The sequence below is a fragment of the Aplysia californica genome, unplaced genomic scaffold (assembly GCF_000002075.1).
Source record: "Aplysia californica isolate F4 #8 unplaced genomic scaffold, AplCal3.0 scaffold00482, whole genome shotgun sequence".
Classification (NCBI taxonomy): Eukaryota; Metazoa; Mollusca; class Gastropoda; order Aplysiida; family Aplysiidae; genus Aplysia; species Aplysia californica.
The window spans coordinates 443,267-460,693 of record NW_004797752.1 but is presented as its reverse complement, the minus strand read 5'-3'; the positions used below and the strand labels follow the sequence as shown (position 1 = coordinate 460,693).

Here is a 17,427-nt window from a genome sequence, read left to right as displayed (position 1 = left end):
GGTTAATATTTAGGAAATTAGTAAGAAATTTACTCCTACTCCAACCCCTACAGTTAGGATTTGGAAAGAATAACACCTGTTGGGATACTGTGTGTCATAAGAGGCGACTAAAGATGCGTAGGACTGGTCTCTTGAAAAGAGCCAGTTCCTGGAGGGCCAACTACCCGGCCCTGTAAAACTGTTGAAATAACAGAAACACAAACAAATACATCTAATTTTTCAATCTTGTGTGTAGATATTTGTGTGGTTGATGGGAGAGAGACAGAGAGAGACAGAGAGAGAATGTGGGGACGGTATGGAAAGAAAGAGGGGAGAGACAGGTAGATAGGCAGACAGACTGACAAGAAGATGGATAGAGAAAAAAAAGACATTCAATTTGTTCCTTCTTTTTTGGATCAGAAAAAGATACAGTGACATGATCCATAAACATGAATGTTTTCTGTTTTGATTGATGGATAAAGAAAGGAGGGTGGGAGAGGGTACAGTTTTCCTCACCCCAAAAAAAAGTGAAATTGAAGTTTATTAAGCCTCCTTAGAATACCTTTAAAAATCCAGCCTCGAAAAAAATTAATTGCGAAACATGAGCTGTTGCAACACTGTTCTGACATTTGAGTAGGCCAAGTAAGAATCTGGCTTCTCTACTCGGATTACTGGCTTCTGTACTTGGTTTAATTAGGAAGCTGCATAGGGCAGCTCCACAAGAACTTTTTTTAGATGGAAACTGTTAAGTGAAGCCAGGTGCCCAGACAAATGCCTGCAAATTAACGCAAACAGATTGAAGTTCTCACAGGAAGAGAGGGAAATTAGGGAGACTTCTGGAAAGGTCTCCTAGAAAAAGCGCCGCTATTGAGCCGTGTGGGCTTTGTAAATATACCTGAGAGATGCTTGTGTTTCTGTAACGGAAGTGAAAGTTTTGTGAACGGCTTACTTTTGTCATGTGTTTTTACACCAAACTGCAGGTTCTGATTTTCTTTTGCTGTTATTGTTGCTGTCTGGTTATTTTAATGAATTATCATGTTCTGTGTGTGGTTAACGTTTTGGTGTACTCGCAGCATCATGATGATAAAATATGTTTTTGTCAATACTCAGAGAACAAGTTTGAGAGTGGAGAAAAATGGAATGAAAATTCGTTTCAACTGTTTTTAGCTTGAACATTCTAATTTTCATGAAGTCACAGTTTCAAAGAATAGAATTTTAACTTTTCTGTTGTTTTTTAGAAAAGAACTTTGTACTCAATTCGCTTAGCAACCACCAGAGAGTGTGTATCTTTAAGATTACAGAAGGTTATTGGGAATGAATAGAGACCAAAGACATTCAATTTGTTGTGTTGTAATTGTACTATTCATTTTATTTTTCTCGAAGATATTAGCTTCTATTCTTTCCCTTTAGTTTCTGTCTCTCTTGCCTTGCTTTTGCCGTGCATTAAATGACCATAACTGTGTCAGTGTGCTTTCCTTTACTCAGACTAACAGGATAATTGTAAAAGGTTAGCAAATGAAGAGACCAATCATACAGGGATGTAAAACATTAATAGGCTTTACAATCTGATGAAAAATTCTGGCTTGTCTAGGATATTTCTGGTCATTGGTTAGGGTGCTCTTCTTCCATGTCTGACGTCAACTTTTAGATCCTACGTGACATTTGTACGATCTGGTGCATCAGACAGTTGTGTAAAATTTTACGTCAGCCTCAACCTTTATTTGCTTTTTGTATTCCTCAGACAAGGGCACCACATATGAGTTCCGTGTGTCGGCGGCTAATGAAGTAGACTATGGTGAGAGAGCTGTCGCTACCATCACGACCCCCGATGGCGGTAAGTCATCTCATGAGACTTAGTTCTCATGAGAGTTAGTCGAAGGGGGAAATCTTGACTTGTGGCCTCATAAAAGCAGAGCTGCATTGTTTGGTACTAGGCAGAAATGACACTATTTCTTGCACATCTTAGGGTATTATGTAGCCTTTTCTCTTACCACCTTCATTCTTTGGTTCCTTTAATTATATCTTGAAGTGCTGTAATTTTAGAGATATATGTGTCATTTTGCAAGGGGTGGTTCATTTAGAAGATGCTGGGTTTTTTTTTCTAAACAAACTTATGAGTTTTGGTCACTTTCATATTCTATTGCTAGATGACAGACTTTTTCTCCATGTTTTTCTTGTGACTCACTATTGTTGTCAGAGGGTAATAATGTGCAACACTTTCTTGATTTGTTGTGTATTGTGGTCTACTCTTCTATCTTTCTTTGCTGTTATTTTTACCTTGCTCTGTTTGCGAAATATGACTGTTACTGCTCTACTTCACTGAAAATAACAATTCTACTGCAAGGTCTCCTCTACAACGAGCCTAGTAACAGTTATCTCTTCCGTTCTCTTACAGCTCCCTCTGGAGCACCCCAGAACTTCACGGCCTCTGGACTCACAGAGACATCAGTCCGCCTCACCTGGGATCTGCCGGCCCGTAACCTACGCAACGGCGACATCGTCATGTACCAGGTGACCTACCACAAGCTGTCCGACCCCATCAACGAGGAGGACCTAAACTGTACTGACACTTTTGTGGACCTGGTCGGGCTGGAGATGAACACGGACTACATGTTCAAGATCAAGGCCTACACCAGCAGAGGGGCCGGACCTTGGAGTAACAGGCTGCACTTCCGAACCTTTGGATGGAGTGAGTGTTGTGCTGTACAGATTTGATACTATGTGTTTCTGATACTTAATCATAGGGCTGACATAATGCTTTAGAGTTTTGACCCACTGATGAACTTTGAAGGCTTATGTTTTTATACTCAATGATAGGTTTGACGGAATAATTACTGTATTTGCTCTCTCAGTTTGTTTCTCCTACGACTGAAATATTCTTGTTGGCATTAAGAGAATGGAAAATCATCATATATGTGCTGTAGATAGAAATAAAGAGACTGTAAATAAGTGTGGCATAGCTCCAATTGGTACATTGCCTCCCATCTCCTTCCCTCCCCTACCTCATAAGTAAATGTTGTGCATCTCACTGCTTACAGTGCCTCCCCCTCCCCGCAATGTCCAAGTGCGGCGTACGTCAGACACAAACATTGAGGTGAGCTGGGACGAGCCGGAGGCCCCCGTGTCGGGTTTCAAGATCTACTACAACATGTTTGCCACACCTGTCATGCACGTCTGGCAGCAGATGGAGATTGGACCCTACACCGTGGCGGACATCAGCGGGGTCAACCCCAAGACAGTCTACGCCGTCCGGGTGCAGTCCAAGAGTGTTGATGGTCGCTATGGAAACTTCTCCGCTGTGGTCACTACTGACATCAAGGAGATTGGTGAGTGGCTTGCTGCTGCCGTGTAGGGAAATATGATTGTTTTCTTTTTGGGAGATCTTTTCAAACACTGTTTGAAAAGTTTCAATTTTTAGATTTTCCACTCATATAATTTACTACTCTACCAATCTTTCATGTTTCTGGTTATACTTTTGTCTTTACTGTGGTCCCATGTATTTTGATGTCTGATTGAAAGATATCAAGCTTAATTTGAAAAATTTCATCATAAAGATTCTCACAATGTATAGTGTACACTTCTATGTTTGTTCAGTTTGAACATTTAGCTTATATAAAAATGCACATGAACATTTATTGTCCAAAATTTGCTTTAGAATGTGAACCAAAGTAAGAGAAAAATGGGGGAAAAAAATTCACTCGTACTGAAACAGTTTTCTTGACGTATTTGACATGTGTACATCTTGCCGGTTGCAGAGCGTGATGATGCTGTCCAGCGGTTCCGTGTGACCCAGAGACTGACCAACTTGGTCAAGCTGTCATGGGACAAACCTAAACGCGATGGTGTCGCTTCATACAGGGTAAGTCAGTCCGTAATATTGAATTTCACTATGTATGTCTCTTCCTTTACATATACAGTCGAACCTGCTCTTACGGCCACTGGTATAAAACAATCACCGTACAAACTGCCACTTCCCTTTTCTCCCGTCACAGTTTTTTTTTACCTGACAATAACACTGTGTAAGACTTTCCCCTGTCCAAGACAACCACTTGTCTCAACAATGGGTGGCTGTTTTAGACAATTTCGACTGTAGTTATAATGCACTTTTGCCCTCATCCTGTAAAGACACATATGGGGGGGGGGGGGGGGGGAGGAATATGCCTCTGTCATTCTGTTCTGCCTTTATGGTGATGTGTGATGTGAAGCATCAATTTTTTACAGTTATGCGTTTATTTTAACTTTTTTTCCGTTATAACAGTGGAATATAAGTTTGACTGGGCAAGTGCCTTTGTGGTCTTATGAGTTAGATTACAAGCTACTGTGAACTGGACAACACTTTTCCCAAGATTCTTTCTTTGATTCTTCATTTCTTGCTCGTCAGTCCTCTTTCTAATCTACAGTTTTTTTGTTTTTAGCAGCGCACTCAAACGACCTTATGCTGTTGCGAGCACCGTAAAACTTTTGTCAAACTTAGTTTTTATTACCATGTGGCATAAAGGTAACTAGTTTCAATTGAAAATATTCTTTTCTTTTGGAATATGAATTTTAAACAATGTTTCCTATGTTTCCCTCACAGCTGTACTATGAGGGTATGAAGACGTACCGGGAAGACGGAACGGTCAAGCGGGTGGTCCAGAAGCTTGACGAGGTGAAGATCCCAGAGCAGCAGACCACTTGGACTGTGACCAACCTCAAGCCTAAGATGAAGTTTGAGTTCAACATCAGTGCTGTCTACAACGATGGCTCTGAGGGCTACATGCAACACCTGGTCACAGAGACTCTTATTGATGGTCAGTGCGCTTGGAACAAATTCACCATCTTGTATAACTTTTCTTTATAATTCATTTTTCTTTTCATATCAAAAATCCTTTTCTTATGTACATTTGATAACTTGATCATTACCAGTGTGTTTTGAATATGAATTTTTCAGTTTGTTAATGAGTTTGAACAAAATGTAGGTTAGGCACTGATGTCACTAGCATCTTAATTTATGCATGAAATTTTTGTGTCCATACTGCCAAAGCCTGTGTCAATAAAAGTCCACACTAAACTGTGTGACATTTCACATGCTGTCCAAGAAGTGTTCAACTAAAACAGTGCCTGAACATAAATAGCTTTTGCCTCTGTGAAGAAATTATTAACGGTACAAGACATTTTACCAAAATCAATGTGTGATTTATAAGTATCCAGTCGTGTATTCTCTTTAGACCTCTTGCCTATATAGTGTGAAAAATGTCCAGCACTCCCTGCTGGTCCTTTGGGTGTTGATGTTTTGTAGGTCCTGTGGACATTGATGTACTATAGGTTCTGTGCTCATTATGTCGTCAGTTCAAAACTTCAGACATCTCTACTTTCCCTGTTATTTCAGTCTGTCTGTCTTACTTTTTCCTAGCACTAAATGACTATTATTGTGTCAATGTGCTTCTCCTTACTCAAACAAACAAACAAACAAACAAAACACGCACATAGCTTTGAACTCGTTCTTTTTTATTTCAATGCAGTAGAGAATCTGTTAATATTTTATTCACCCTACTTACTGTTGTACTTTGTGCCTACAGCGCCTCCCCGAGTGGCCCAGCCTCAAGTCCTGGCTGTCCAGAAAGGCACCATCCGGCTTAGCCTGGAACAGGCCTCGGAGAAGAACGGACCAATAAGTCACTACCACATTGTTGTGGTGCCCACCAAGTCTCGCATGGCCAAAATGCCATCAGATTACACCTTAGACGAGGTATTGTAGAAGGATGAGATGGTTTTTTAGAAACAATAGGATTTTTCATCTCTTTCAAATCAAAACTGAAGATGGGGTACGAGGGGTACAAAAAAATAGCAAGATGAAAAAGTATTTCTTTGGAAACAAATGTATTTTTAGTCCCTGAAACAGATCCATCAATCAACTTATTTGCTCATTTCCCCAAATGAATTTCAATTTGTGAACATTAGAGACTCATGATAAATGTTTTACAGCAACCAAAGGTATAAAGATATTTGTGATGGTAATGTTGGTGATGATGGCAGTGATGATAGTAACAAGTGTTATTATACATGTTATTTCATCATCATCATTGATTGCCTTTCTCACCCTGGGTCAGGGTATAGGCCACGAACAAACACTTTCCACCTTTCCCTATCCTGGGATAGCCTCTTGATGTTATTCCATGTCTTCCTACTTTTCTGTACATCAATTTCTATGACTGAGACTCTTCTCTAGGGTTCCATGTGGTCTTCCCCTTGATCTGTTACCCTGTAGACATATTTTTACACTAGAGCAATATCTCTTTGTCGTCCACAGCTGACATCTGAGTGGCTGAGTGTGTCCACACCTGCATCCAGACCTTACATCGCTGCCAGGTTTGAGTCCCGTGCACTCCCACCAGAATTCTACTTGGGCAACAACCAGGAGTATGGCTCCTTCCACAACCGACCACTGGACGTTGATGACCAGTACCGAGTGTTCCTCCGGGCTTACTCTGTGGATCAGGTACACATTTCATCTGTTATACATAACAAGTCCACAGGGATTTTGGGTCAGGTCGAAAAATGTATTAGAATAGTAGTATAGTAGATGAAAAGATACATGCAGAAATCCCTTCTTTTTTTTTTTTTTCACTGCATAGTCCTCAAATGATCACAAAAGCAATAAATAGAACAGTCAAACACAAATCTAACAGTGATTGTAGACCAGCTTCTGTGGTGTTGCAGCAGCAAGGCACTTCCCTAGTTTATCAAATATCTCCGTCAGTCTGTTGGGACAGGAGACAACCCAGACAGGCAGGGTCAAAGGATCGCGTTAATGATTTTAAATAGCGTCAATGGGGTATAAGACAAATACAAATGAATTTTATTTTTGCAGAGATTGTATACGTCCAGCAACTTCTCTGACAAGATTAGCATCATCAATGGTTGGAACTACAACAAGCCAACACGGAGACCCAACCCTGTCAAGACCACAGATAGAGATAAAGGTCAAGACAACCCAGTGCAGGGTATCCCTGATGATGACGCCAGTGCTCTGTTGACCATTGTGGCCCCAACATGCATTGGAGCCATTTTCATCATCATAGCCTGTGCTATCCTCACTTACTTCTTTATGAGGTAAGATATTGTGTGTGGTGTTTGTACGATTTACAGGAAAACCTCTACCAAAGAATACTTTTTTTTTACACCCCCACTGGAAAGTAATAGATTAATGGATAGAGTATTTTGATGTGTGTCCATTTTTCAAAGCAGCATATCAGTATCAAGGCTCTTGAATCTAAAAATATGCATAATGCCAACTGTATGGAGTAAAATTTCTAATGATGGGTACTAGTCAATGTGCAAGAAACCTTACAAGTTTACCAACTGTTGCAGATTCACGAGGGCCAACAGTTGCACTTCATTCATTAAAGCTGTTGGTGTGTTACGTTATATATAAATGACTTAAGCAATAAAATGGGAGGGGACACTTATCTTTTCTTTTTGTATATGAAATTCTTGCTGTGGAAAAAATTTCAGCAGCATGGTAAATAAAGGATTGAGAGAGACCATATGTCCCTGTTGGTAAGAGAATAGAACTCAAATTTTAAAAAGAATAATATCGTTCATGTTTCTGTTCCCTCTGTACATTTCTTTTTCCTTTTTACAATATTTTGTGTACAGGAAAAAGAACAAGGCTAAAGGAGATCCTATGGAGCCAGAGTCCAAAGCCCTAATGATTGAGCCACCTCCCTACTCTATTGACCCCGTGGAGATGAGAAGACAACACTACCAGACTCCTGGTATGATGCTCTTTAGGTTGTGTTGTTTCTTTGTGTCTGTGTTATGTTATTCTCTGGGTGTGTGCAGCATTTGTTTTTGAACAGGATTTTTTGTTTTTTTGTTGTTGTTTTTTTTTTGTTGTGAAAGAGATCTTTGCAGCCCAGATCAATCTTGTGTGAAGAAGAGGTTGAGTGTATTCTCAGAGCGGAAAAAAGACATACAATAGTTGTAGAGTGAATAGCACATGCTGTAAAACATGGATATGTTCTGTATAAATGCAATTATTATTATTATTAATATTATTATTATTATTATTGCAAATGTTTGTACGTAGAAAATTCGGTACACATAAGTTCAAAGATAAACCTCTCTGTAAAACCCAAATCAAGTTGAAAGGGGCATCACATTCATTGCAAAAACTCAACCCTTTGACTTTTTACGTTCCCTCCGTAGCCATGATCAGCCATCCTCCCATCCCCATCGAGCGTCTGGCGGAGCACATCGACGTCCTGAAGGCGTCGGACAACTTCAAGTTCTCCCAGGAGTACGAGAGCATCGAGCCGGGCCAGCAGTTCACCTGGGACAACTCCAACCTGGAGGTGAACAAGCCCAAGAACCGCTACGCCAACGTCATCGCCTACGACCATTCCCGCGTCATCCTGCAGCCAATGGAGGGCGTGCCTGGCAGTGACTACATCAACGCCAACTACATGGACGGTTACCGCAAACAGAATGCTTACATAGCCACACAGGTATGTCGGTGCAGATAATGGATATGACACACTTTTTAGATACCATTGGTTTCTCTTTATTATTTCTTAATTTTTATGTCCCGTGCCCATTTTTTTTCAATGGTGAAGAAGTCGTATTTAAACACAGTGTACAATCTGTAAGTTTTCCTTTTCTGTTCTATTCCAGAATGACTTGTATTTTGTCTAGTCTTTTTAGAGTGTAAACTTGACGCGGGGTTCCACTTATCTAAGTGAGTAGTGAGTTCAAACTCAAAAGTAATGTTGGGCAGGTGTTGGTGACACAGAGTTAAGATGGGTGGTCACTGGGGTGTGTCCTTGAGCAAGATGCGACAATCCTAGCTCTAAAAACAGGGAGCTGCACAGTGGCGACCAGCAATGATATGTATGTGAAATTGTTCTGTATTGGTGTTATATTGTGTATGTATGTATGTATGTATGTATTCATAATTATGGATTTATGTATGTATATTTGCAATTGTAGACCAGATTACCCCACGAGGATCAATTTTTAAAATGTTTTAATTTATTAATTTTTTGTTTAATGTCCTCTTTGCTTGTCAAACTCTAATGCAAACACATGTAAATGTATCTTCAGGGCCCTCTGCCGGAGACATTCGGAGATTTCTGGCGCATGGTGTGGGAACAGAGGTCAGCCACTATTGTGATGATGACCAAACTGGAGGAGAGATCCAGGGTAAGACAACTGGCTGGTGTGTGTGCATGTGTATGTGAGTGAGTGAGTGTGTGTGAGTGTGTGTGTGTATGGGGGGGGGGAGGAAGGGGGGGACAGGCAGGTTATGTATTTTGGGCCAATGTGGAAGTCCTGCTGTTGTTCACGTACTTCAGGAATATTTTCCACCTCACGCTTCCCTTTGCCCTCTGCTACAGGGAAGAGCAAAACTATTGACAGTTGTATTCAGGTTTGTGACACATCTTTCAATACAAAAAAAGTTTTAGGTATGTGAGAGAAAAAAAAACTCAGTCAATTTTAACTCCCCTTATCATGACATATTTTCTTTTTCTTGGTCAAGTAATTTTTAAAAAATGTTTTTTAATGTTGGGCTGGGAGTTGTACTACAGGTCAATGCCAGAAGTTAACATCCAAAAATTCGGCTTGGTTCATTGTAAAGAAAAATATGCCTTTTTTTCTCTTATAGAAATGTTCATGAAACCTATCACACACTTCTATTGATCAGAAGGTAGGAACAGCCAAGGGGAAGTAAAATACAAGAGTCACTTCGCCAGCTCACAATCTCTTCAACTATGTGTTGTTTTTTTATTGATAGTAAGAGGTCGTGGGTGATTGGAGGGCACCACCCATAGATTCTACTTCTTTTCTTTCCGCCTCTGGTTTCTGTCTATATGTTTTACTTTTTCTCTGCACTGATATGTACCATGCATGCGAATTTGCTTATTCTTTACTAGTGCTATCATTTTAAGGGGCAAGTTATTGGTATGTGCCATTGGTAGGTCATACTTCTTATCTTTCCCCCAATTGTTTTTGTCTGTCTGTCTTGTTCCCTGCTTTTAATTACCACTACTGTATGTATGTGGTTCTCTTTACACACACTCACACTCTTAAGTTGCAAGTGATTGAGGGGTGCCACTCGGGTAGTTCCTACTTCTTTAACCCCCCCCCCTCCCCCCATAGTTTTTCTACCTGCCTGTCTCACTGTTCCTCTGCATTTAATGAACCACTTCATTGCTGATGTGCTTGTCTTTACTCATGCTCATGCTGTGTTCCTCTCCTGTACAGATCAAATGTGACCAGTACTGGCCTTCCCGAGGTGCGGAGACATACGGACTGATGCATGTACAACTTGTGGATGTTACGGAGTTGGCCACCTACACTATTCGTACTTTCCATATGTCTCGGGTAAGCTTGGGCTAAATAAATGTGGCCAAAAATGATTTACAAATACTACAGGTAGCCTTGTAAAGCACTAGTAAAAATTTTGTAATTAGTTTAAGTTTGTTGACTTTAAGAGTTGTGTTAAATTTTGACTAGAGTGAACTTGAATGAGAGATATATTAGAATTTGATTCCTTTTTTCAACCGCTTTCCAATCCTTGCAGTCTGAGAAAGATTTTAGTATAGAGATTCCATCTTTGATGCAATGTAAAATTTCGTGAAACAGGTTTGAATTTATACTCAACGTTCAATGTCGTTTTGTAGGGATTATGTTCCTTATATCAAGTTGGTTTTTTTCTGTACCTTTTCTCTTGAATCTCACATGCCATGTTTTTTACCCTAAGCCCATATCATTCCAGCAAAATATGTACTCAACTTTCCTTGTCGAGGTCAGTTTGAAGACTGCTACTGGGAAATGAAGTATGTGACCTTCTTTAAAAATCTTTTCTTTTTTTTTTTCAGTTCAGAAAAATGCAAAGTTTTTAATGCATTCTAAATTAAAGTCAAGGACAGTACAGTTGATATGTCATTCTGTGACATACACCACTTTGGAAGGGGGGGGGGGATGGGTTGGGTTGCCAGCAGCATTCTTCATTCTGTATTTCCTGCCCCTTTACCTGTGTTCTTTCTCTCTCATTCCCAGTACGGCTTCTCGGAGAAACGTGAGGTGCGCCAGTTCCAGTTCACTGCATGGCCCGACCACGGAGTCCCCAACCACCCCACCCCTCTGCTCATGTTCATGCGCCGGGTCAAGGCCAGTAACCCCACCGATGCCGGATCCATTATAGTTCACTGCAGGTGGGTGAAGGCCTTATCTTATCCCTTCAACAACAGAACTTTTAGTTGGGAGATAGAGATACCACTTTTGCGCCCTACCTGAAATTTTACTTTAGCAACATATTATATACAAATATGAATATGTACATATGTCAGCATTATTTGACATGACTAAGCAATCTTCCTGTAATCCAAGCTTAGATGGTTCAAGAGTTTGGGCTATTTTTAAAAGGTCTGATGGCTTCTGTGTCAGTGTGACTTCCCTTGCCAGGGTTCACCAAGAGTCGTTGTAATATGAGACAAATCCGCTACTTATACTGTTTAATAAACGTTCCTTGAATTTAGCAGCCTTAATTTCTGAAATATGCGGTTTTGAAATGCAAATATAGAATAAATGCTCAGTGAAAGGCACATTATTTTCAAAAATTTCTTTGTAGCGTTAGAGTTGCTTGTATAAAATTATGTGTGTTGGCAAAAAATAAAAAATGACACCCTGACATGTCAAGGCAGTGGAGACACTGGATGATTAAGCAAGTATTGTTTGTATAGCTGTAGTCTGGCCCCAGTGACCAGTCACACCCATAACCATTACCCAGCAGCAGCAGTGACCAGCCACCAAACATCTTTATTTGTCCCTACTGTACTGGCATCTGTGGTTTAGCAGTCACGTTCTTGTCCAAGTGAGTACCTCTGTCCATCTGCTGGCCCAGCCTGGGTTAGCTCTGACATGCAGGCTTAAAACAGCCAGCTGCTCAAATGATCTAAAATGTGTTGATGTTTGTTTGTTTGTTTTAGTATAGGGTTTTACGGCGCTCGCAACTGCATAAGGTCATATGAGCGCGCGGGACACACCTAATACTTTTTCGTTGGTAGGAAATTTTGAATTTTGCCCGGGTGGCGGCCGAAGCCTACTCTTATCGATTTTAGACCACCAAGGGATCTTTAAGGTGCGCAACTTGCACACGGGCCCTCCAAGATTTTTCGCCCTGGTCCGAGAAGGCTAGGTGTAGATCTTTCCTACCAGAAGATCAGGGGTGTGGCAGAAAGACAGCAGCTAGGAGGAGCCAAGGAGTAGCAGTAGAAAGGCTGCAGAAAGAGTCAGGAGCCCAGAGGAGGGGGCAAAGGAGGTGAGGGGGTGGGGGCAGAAAGAGGAAATGAAAGTAGACAACAGAACATTGTTAGAGATCAGGAAAGGATGTGAAAGGAGACAATTTTAGAGAAGAAAATATTTTGGTCGCTACCCGGAATCGAACCCGGGACCTTTGAATGAGAGGCCAACACCTTAACCTCTAGGCCACGAGAGCCCCCTATGTGTTGATGGGGATGTACAACAATAACAATTATACAATCATTAGCAACGGATATCTTAACTTGCCCCTGCAGTGCTGGAGTTGGCCGTACAGGAGCCTTCATTGTGATCGACGCCATGTTGGAGCGCATCAAGCATGAGATGACGGTGGACATCTACGGTCATGTGACCTGTCTACGGGCCCAGCGTAACTACATGGTGCAGACGGAGGACCAGTACATCTTCATCCACGACGCTCTCCTTGAGGCTGTGCAGTGTGGCAACACTGAGGTACCCGCCCGCAACCTGGCTGCTCACATACAGAAGCTGACCGCCCCCGAACCTGGACAGGCTATCACTGGCATGGAACTGGAATTCAAGGTGAGTCGGCTTAGCTTTGTTAAAACATTTGTGTTGAAAACAAAACTGAAAAATGTAGACATAAACGACTTTGTAACTCAAATGGTGTTAGAATCTCGAGTCTGTGTCAAAACTTTGAACAAGCTCTTGTCAGTCGTCTATGTCTGTGTCCAAGAAATGGTTGAGCAGAATCTTTATGTGGATCTTATTTTCTCCTCATCTGTGGATCTTATTTTCTCCTCATCTCTTATTATCTATCACTTTGCTTTGCCTTTATTTAATTTTTTTTAAATGTCCAAACCAGAATGTAACGAGTGGGTGGTTGGCACTCTGGTGTGGTTTGCTTCTTTTTCCCTATCAAACGTCTATCGTCTTTATATCCCTTCCTTCTTTTTTGTGTTTGTTACTCTCTTGTAACGCCTCTAATCTTCGGCAGTTATATGACATTATTGTGTTGCAAGTACCGTAAAACACTTACTAAAAAAAAAAAAAAAGAATGTAACGAATCTTTTGCTTCTCCTCTCCCTCAGCGTCTCGCCAATGTCAAGGCCAGCCCCAACCGGTTTGTAAGTGCAAACCTGGCAGTGAATAAGTTCAAGAACCGACTGGTCAACATTCTGCCATGTAAGTACTCCCATCAGTGCCTATAGACAGAAGTGGAATGTTCCAGACATTTTACTTTTCAATGATAATTTTACATATGAAATATCAACTTTGATTTTTTTTTGCTCAGACAAAAAGATTATGTGAACTGTTTGTAACCACAGCAATATGTACCCTAATTAGGAACTCTCTGTTAGCCCTTACCTTCTTTTATGATGTGTATTAGTGTTCAAAGAATCATTAGACTTAGTGCTTATGATTTTTGTCATATCAAAAAATAGTATAAAGTAACAACTTTTTTCTTCAGATGAAACAACTCGTGTCTGCCTGCAACCCATCCGAGGTGTCGATGGTTCAGACTACATCAATGCCAGCTTTATCGATGTGAGTTATGATATGTAGTTTGAGTAATTTCATTTCTTTCTTACCACGTCCACTTTTTACAAATATTTTTTTCTGACAAATAAATGTCCAAGTTGAGAATTCGTGCAGGTTTCTTTCATCCATATCACTGTCTTTATATCATGTAATGCCCCTCATTGCAACTCTCATGTATATATAACTCTCCAAGGAATAGCAGTGTATGTGGTGTAATGGTTAGTTTTGTCACCATGGCAGTCAAAAGACTTGAGTTTAATTGGAGGTTTTTATCAAGTGTCTCTGCCTGTCTGCTGAAATGTTGTCTCCCTCTAACCCTGGATTGGCCCTGACAGGCAGGGTGGAGTCAGTTCACTAGCTAAATTATCTCAATTGTATCAGTGAAGGCATAAATGAGATTCACCTGGGAGTGAGATATAGAGGCAGATCTCAGGCATATGTGAGACACAGCTGGCTGAGGATGAAGAAGATTGCTCAGAACAGAAAAAGGAAGGTTGAGGGCTCTTTTTGGCGGCTTTTACCCAATACCAGTGTGAAAGAGGCAAATGATAGAAGCATAAAACACTAACAAATAACATTTGATTCCAACTTTTATGGTATGTGTATGTTTCTCCCCCAGGGCTACCGCTACAAGCGTGCATACGTGGCCACTCAAGGCCCTCTGGCAGAGACCACTGAGGACTTCTGGCGTATGCTGTGGGAGCACAACTCCACCATCATTGTCATGCTCACTAAACTACGGGAAATGGGACGGGTGAGAATGACTCATGTTTTTTTTATTTCTTCATCCCAGCCATAAATATGTTGGGTTTTTTCATTCTTCTGTTCTTGCCAGAAACGTATTTTTATTTTGGCCATAAGTATGTTTTTTTATATTGCTGTTCTGACCATACATATATATTTTTCATGTCTTCATTCTGATCATATTATATACTTTTTTATTTTCTTTTCTTCAAACACTTTCTTTTGCCCTCTTCCTTTCACTGAGCTGTCTTTTTCTCCTTATTGTTGTGTCTTTGGAGAGACAACCGGCCATCAGTGACATCAGTGAGATGTTCAAGCAGGGGGGGGGTTGTTGCTTCTTTTGTTTTTCTATGATATTTTTTAAGAACCAATATTTGTTGTTTGTCCTCGTCACTGGAGAAGTTATACAGTGTACTAATGTGTTTTTGTCTAAATACAACTTGATGGGACTTGGAAGTAAACTTTTTTTTAAAAGACTAGACAAACCAAAAACCTTTTTGGCTCTGACAGATTGGGTTTAAAAAATCTATTATCAGCAAGTGATCTGTGGAGAAAAAAAGGGGTTTTCAAATATATGACAATTAGTACTTATTCACGATGTGTGTGGGTGATTGGAGGACACTAATGGTAGATCCTACTTCTTTTCATTCTCTCTGTTGTTCCCGTCTGTTGCCTTGAATGTTCTCAGCTTTAAATGACAATTATTTTGTCAATCTGCTATAAATGTCTACCCAAACAATCTAGAGCTTGTTCACGTCATGTCTGTGTCTGTTCTGACAGGAAAAATGTCACCAGTACTGGCCCAGCGAGCGGTCGGCCCGCTACCAGTACTTTGTGGTGGACCCCATGACTGAGTACAACATGCCCCAGTACATCCTGAGGGAGTTCAAGGTCACCGATGCCAGGGTGAGTCATTTCATTTTTTTCCCCTACATTTCTTTCTTGCAGTTTTCTTTTGTTGGCTTGTGCCAAGGGGAATAATACCAAGAAAATAGGTGGCAAGTTTATTCTTCGTTGTCAGACGAGTAAACTCGCTATAGCTTATTTTTGTTACTGTGAACCGTTCAACCTTTGCACTTGATGCAGTCTTATTTTGAGGTTATCTTCAAGCCATATGTACATTATTCATGCTAAAAAGACCCCACCAAAATGTTCATAACCAGACAAATTAATTAATTTTATTCGAGGGAATGCGTGTTAAAAAAAAGAATGAAACAAGTTGAAATAGTTAAGAAAACTTGTCTAAATGGGCATATTTTTGTGGGCGAAAACTATGTTCAAAATTATGTACATTGGTAACTTGGGAAAACAAGAAACAACGTTTTGCCAACTTTAAGGAGGCTGCCCCGTTCAGAAAACCTCATGTTTATGGACTAGAGCTAATCTTAAGATATTTCATGTATTCATACAGTGGTAGTCATCATGATCTTGAGAAAGTTGAAATGTTAACCCTCCCCTTCCCTCCACAGGATGGCCAGTCCAGGACTATCCGTCAGTTCCAGTTCACAGACTGGCCAGAGCAAGGGGTGCCGAAGTCTGGGGAGGGATTCATCGACTTTATAGGTCAAGTCCACAAGACAAAGGAGCAGTTTGGACAAGAGGGACCCATCTCAGTACACTGCAGGTCAGTCTAGTCAGCTTCACAGTTGGACACCAGAACAGTTGGGTTTTTTTGTCTTTGTTTTTGAATGTCATACTAGTTATTTTTTTAAAATATCATACTAGTTCTCTAAGACAAACGTGTGGGGGTGGTTGGTGGGTGCTCTGGTGTGGTGTGCACCTTCTTTCCTATCAAACATCTATCGTCTTTCTCTCTCCTCCCTTTTTGTTTGTGTTACTCTCTTGTAAATTCCTCTAATCATTGGCACTTATGTGACCATATTGTGTTGCAATTGTCGTAAAACTCTGACTAAAACTTAACTAAACGAAGACAAACATGTTCAGTGGGCAAGCTTCATACAAGGCAACTGTATCATTTCCCAATGTTTGATTCCTTTATTTGGTGTTATGTAGCATATCTGGTCATGATGTTGTTTCCTAAAGAAACTGGGTATTGTGTTTACTAAAGTAATGTGAAGTAGTATGCTTGAACATACTTTGGAATTTTAATAATTTTTAATAAAATGACATTCCTTCCTTTTCAATACTTTTTTTGTTTTTTGAGGGGTTTTTCTAGATTATAATGATTCTTCACAGTACTTATTCAAAGAACTGAGAAAGTAGTACTAAATGACCAGAAATGTTGAAATGTGTTCTCAGAGTTGGGAAGTGGGTTTTGATGTGGGAACACAAACTAGAAATTTATTCTATTTTGCAGTGGAAATTTTAGTTACCGAATTCATTGTTTTGTGTGATGCCCTTGAAACTATACTGCCTTCCATCCATGACATATTTTAAATGTTTGAGTTTCTGCCTATGCAATAACATGCCTATTGATTGTGTGGTTTCAGTGCGGGCGTTGGTCGCACAGGCGTGTTCATCACATTGAGTATCGTGCTGGAGCGCATGCGTTACGAGGGAGTTGTAGACATGTTCCAGACAGTCAAGATGCTGCGTACACAGAGGCCAGCCATGGTGCAGACAGAGGTTAGCTTTCACAAAGTAGTTGTAACATACAAGTCACCATTTCGATTAGTTTCTGGATCACACTCACAACTTTACACAGTCATTCACTCCTGAAAATTAGCCTTTACGGACTTGGTCTGTTTGAGCCAGTTTGTACCTGACACCATAATTCTGCTTTATCAAAGGGGAAGTTATGACAGAAATAAGCAACTTAGCTTTTAATTAATTTTTTTTTTTTTTTTAAATAAAACTTAAGTAAAAGTAGAGGTATGTTTTGCAGGGCTAATTTTATGTCTTTCCATCCTAACTCCGCTCAACAAACACTAGTGCAAT

General features: G+C 40.4%; 1 protein-coding gene across 1 annotated transcript in view; it reads left to right on the top strand.

Moving 5' to 3' along the window:
• Nucleotides 1-17,427, top strand: part of LOC101860678 (tyrosine-protein phosphatase Lar) — a gene marked incomplete at its 5' end in the record, with an annotated part of 52,921 nt that overhangs the window by 28,911 nt on the left and 6,583 nt on the right. The window contains 20 exon segments of the mRNA XM_013086577.1: nt 1,721-1,813; nt 2,375-2,668; nt 3,018-3,305; nt 3,735-3,838; nt 4,556-4,769; nt 5,538-5,707; nt 6,269-6,457; nt 6,830-7,071; nt 7,618-7,736; nt 8,170-8,468; nt 9,064-9,162; nt 10,225-10,344; nt 11,023-11,177; nt 12,540-12,825; nt 13,335-13,428; nt 13,715-13,791; nt 14,405-14,539; nt 15,310-15,435; nt 15,999-16,153; nt 16,980-17,115. Of these exon segments, the coding sequence (XP_012942031.1) occupies nt 1,721-1,813; nt 2,375-2,668; nt 3,018-3,305; nt 3,735-3,838; nt 4,556-4,769; nt 5,538-5,707; nt 6,269-6,457; nt 6,830-7,071; nt 7,618-7,736; nt 8,170-8,468; nt 9,064-9,162; nt 10,225-10,344; nt 11,023-11,177; nt 12,540-12,825; nt 13,335-13,428; nt 13,715-13,791; nt 14,405-14,539; nt 15,310-15,435; nt 15,999-16,153; nt 16,980-17,115 (3,395 nt within the window).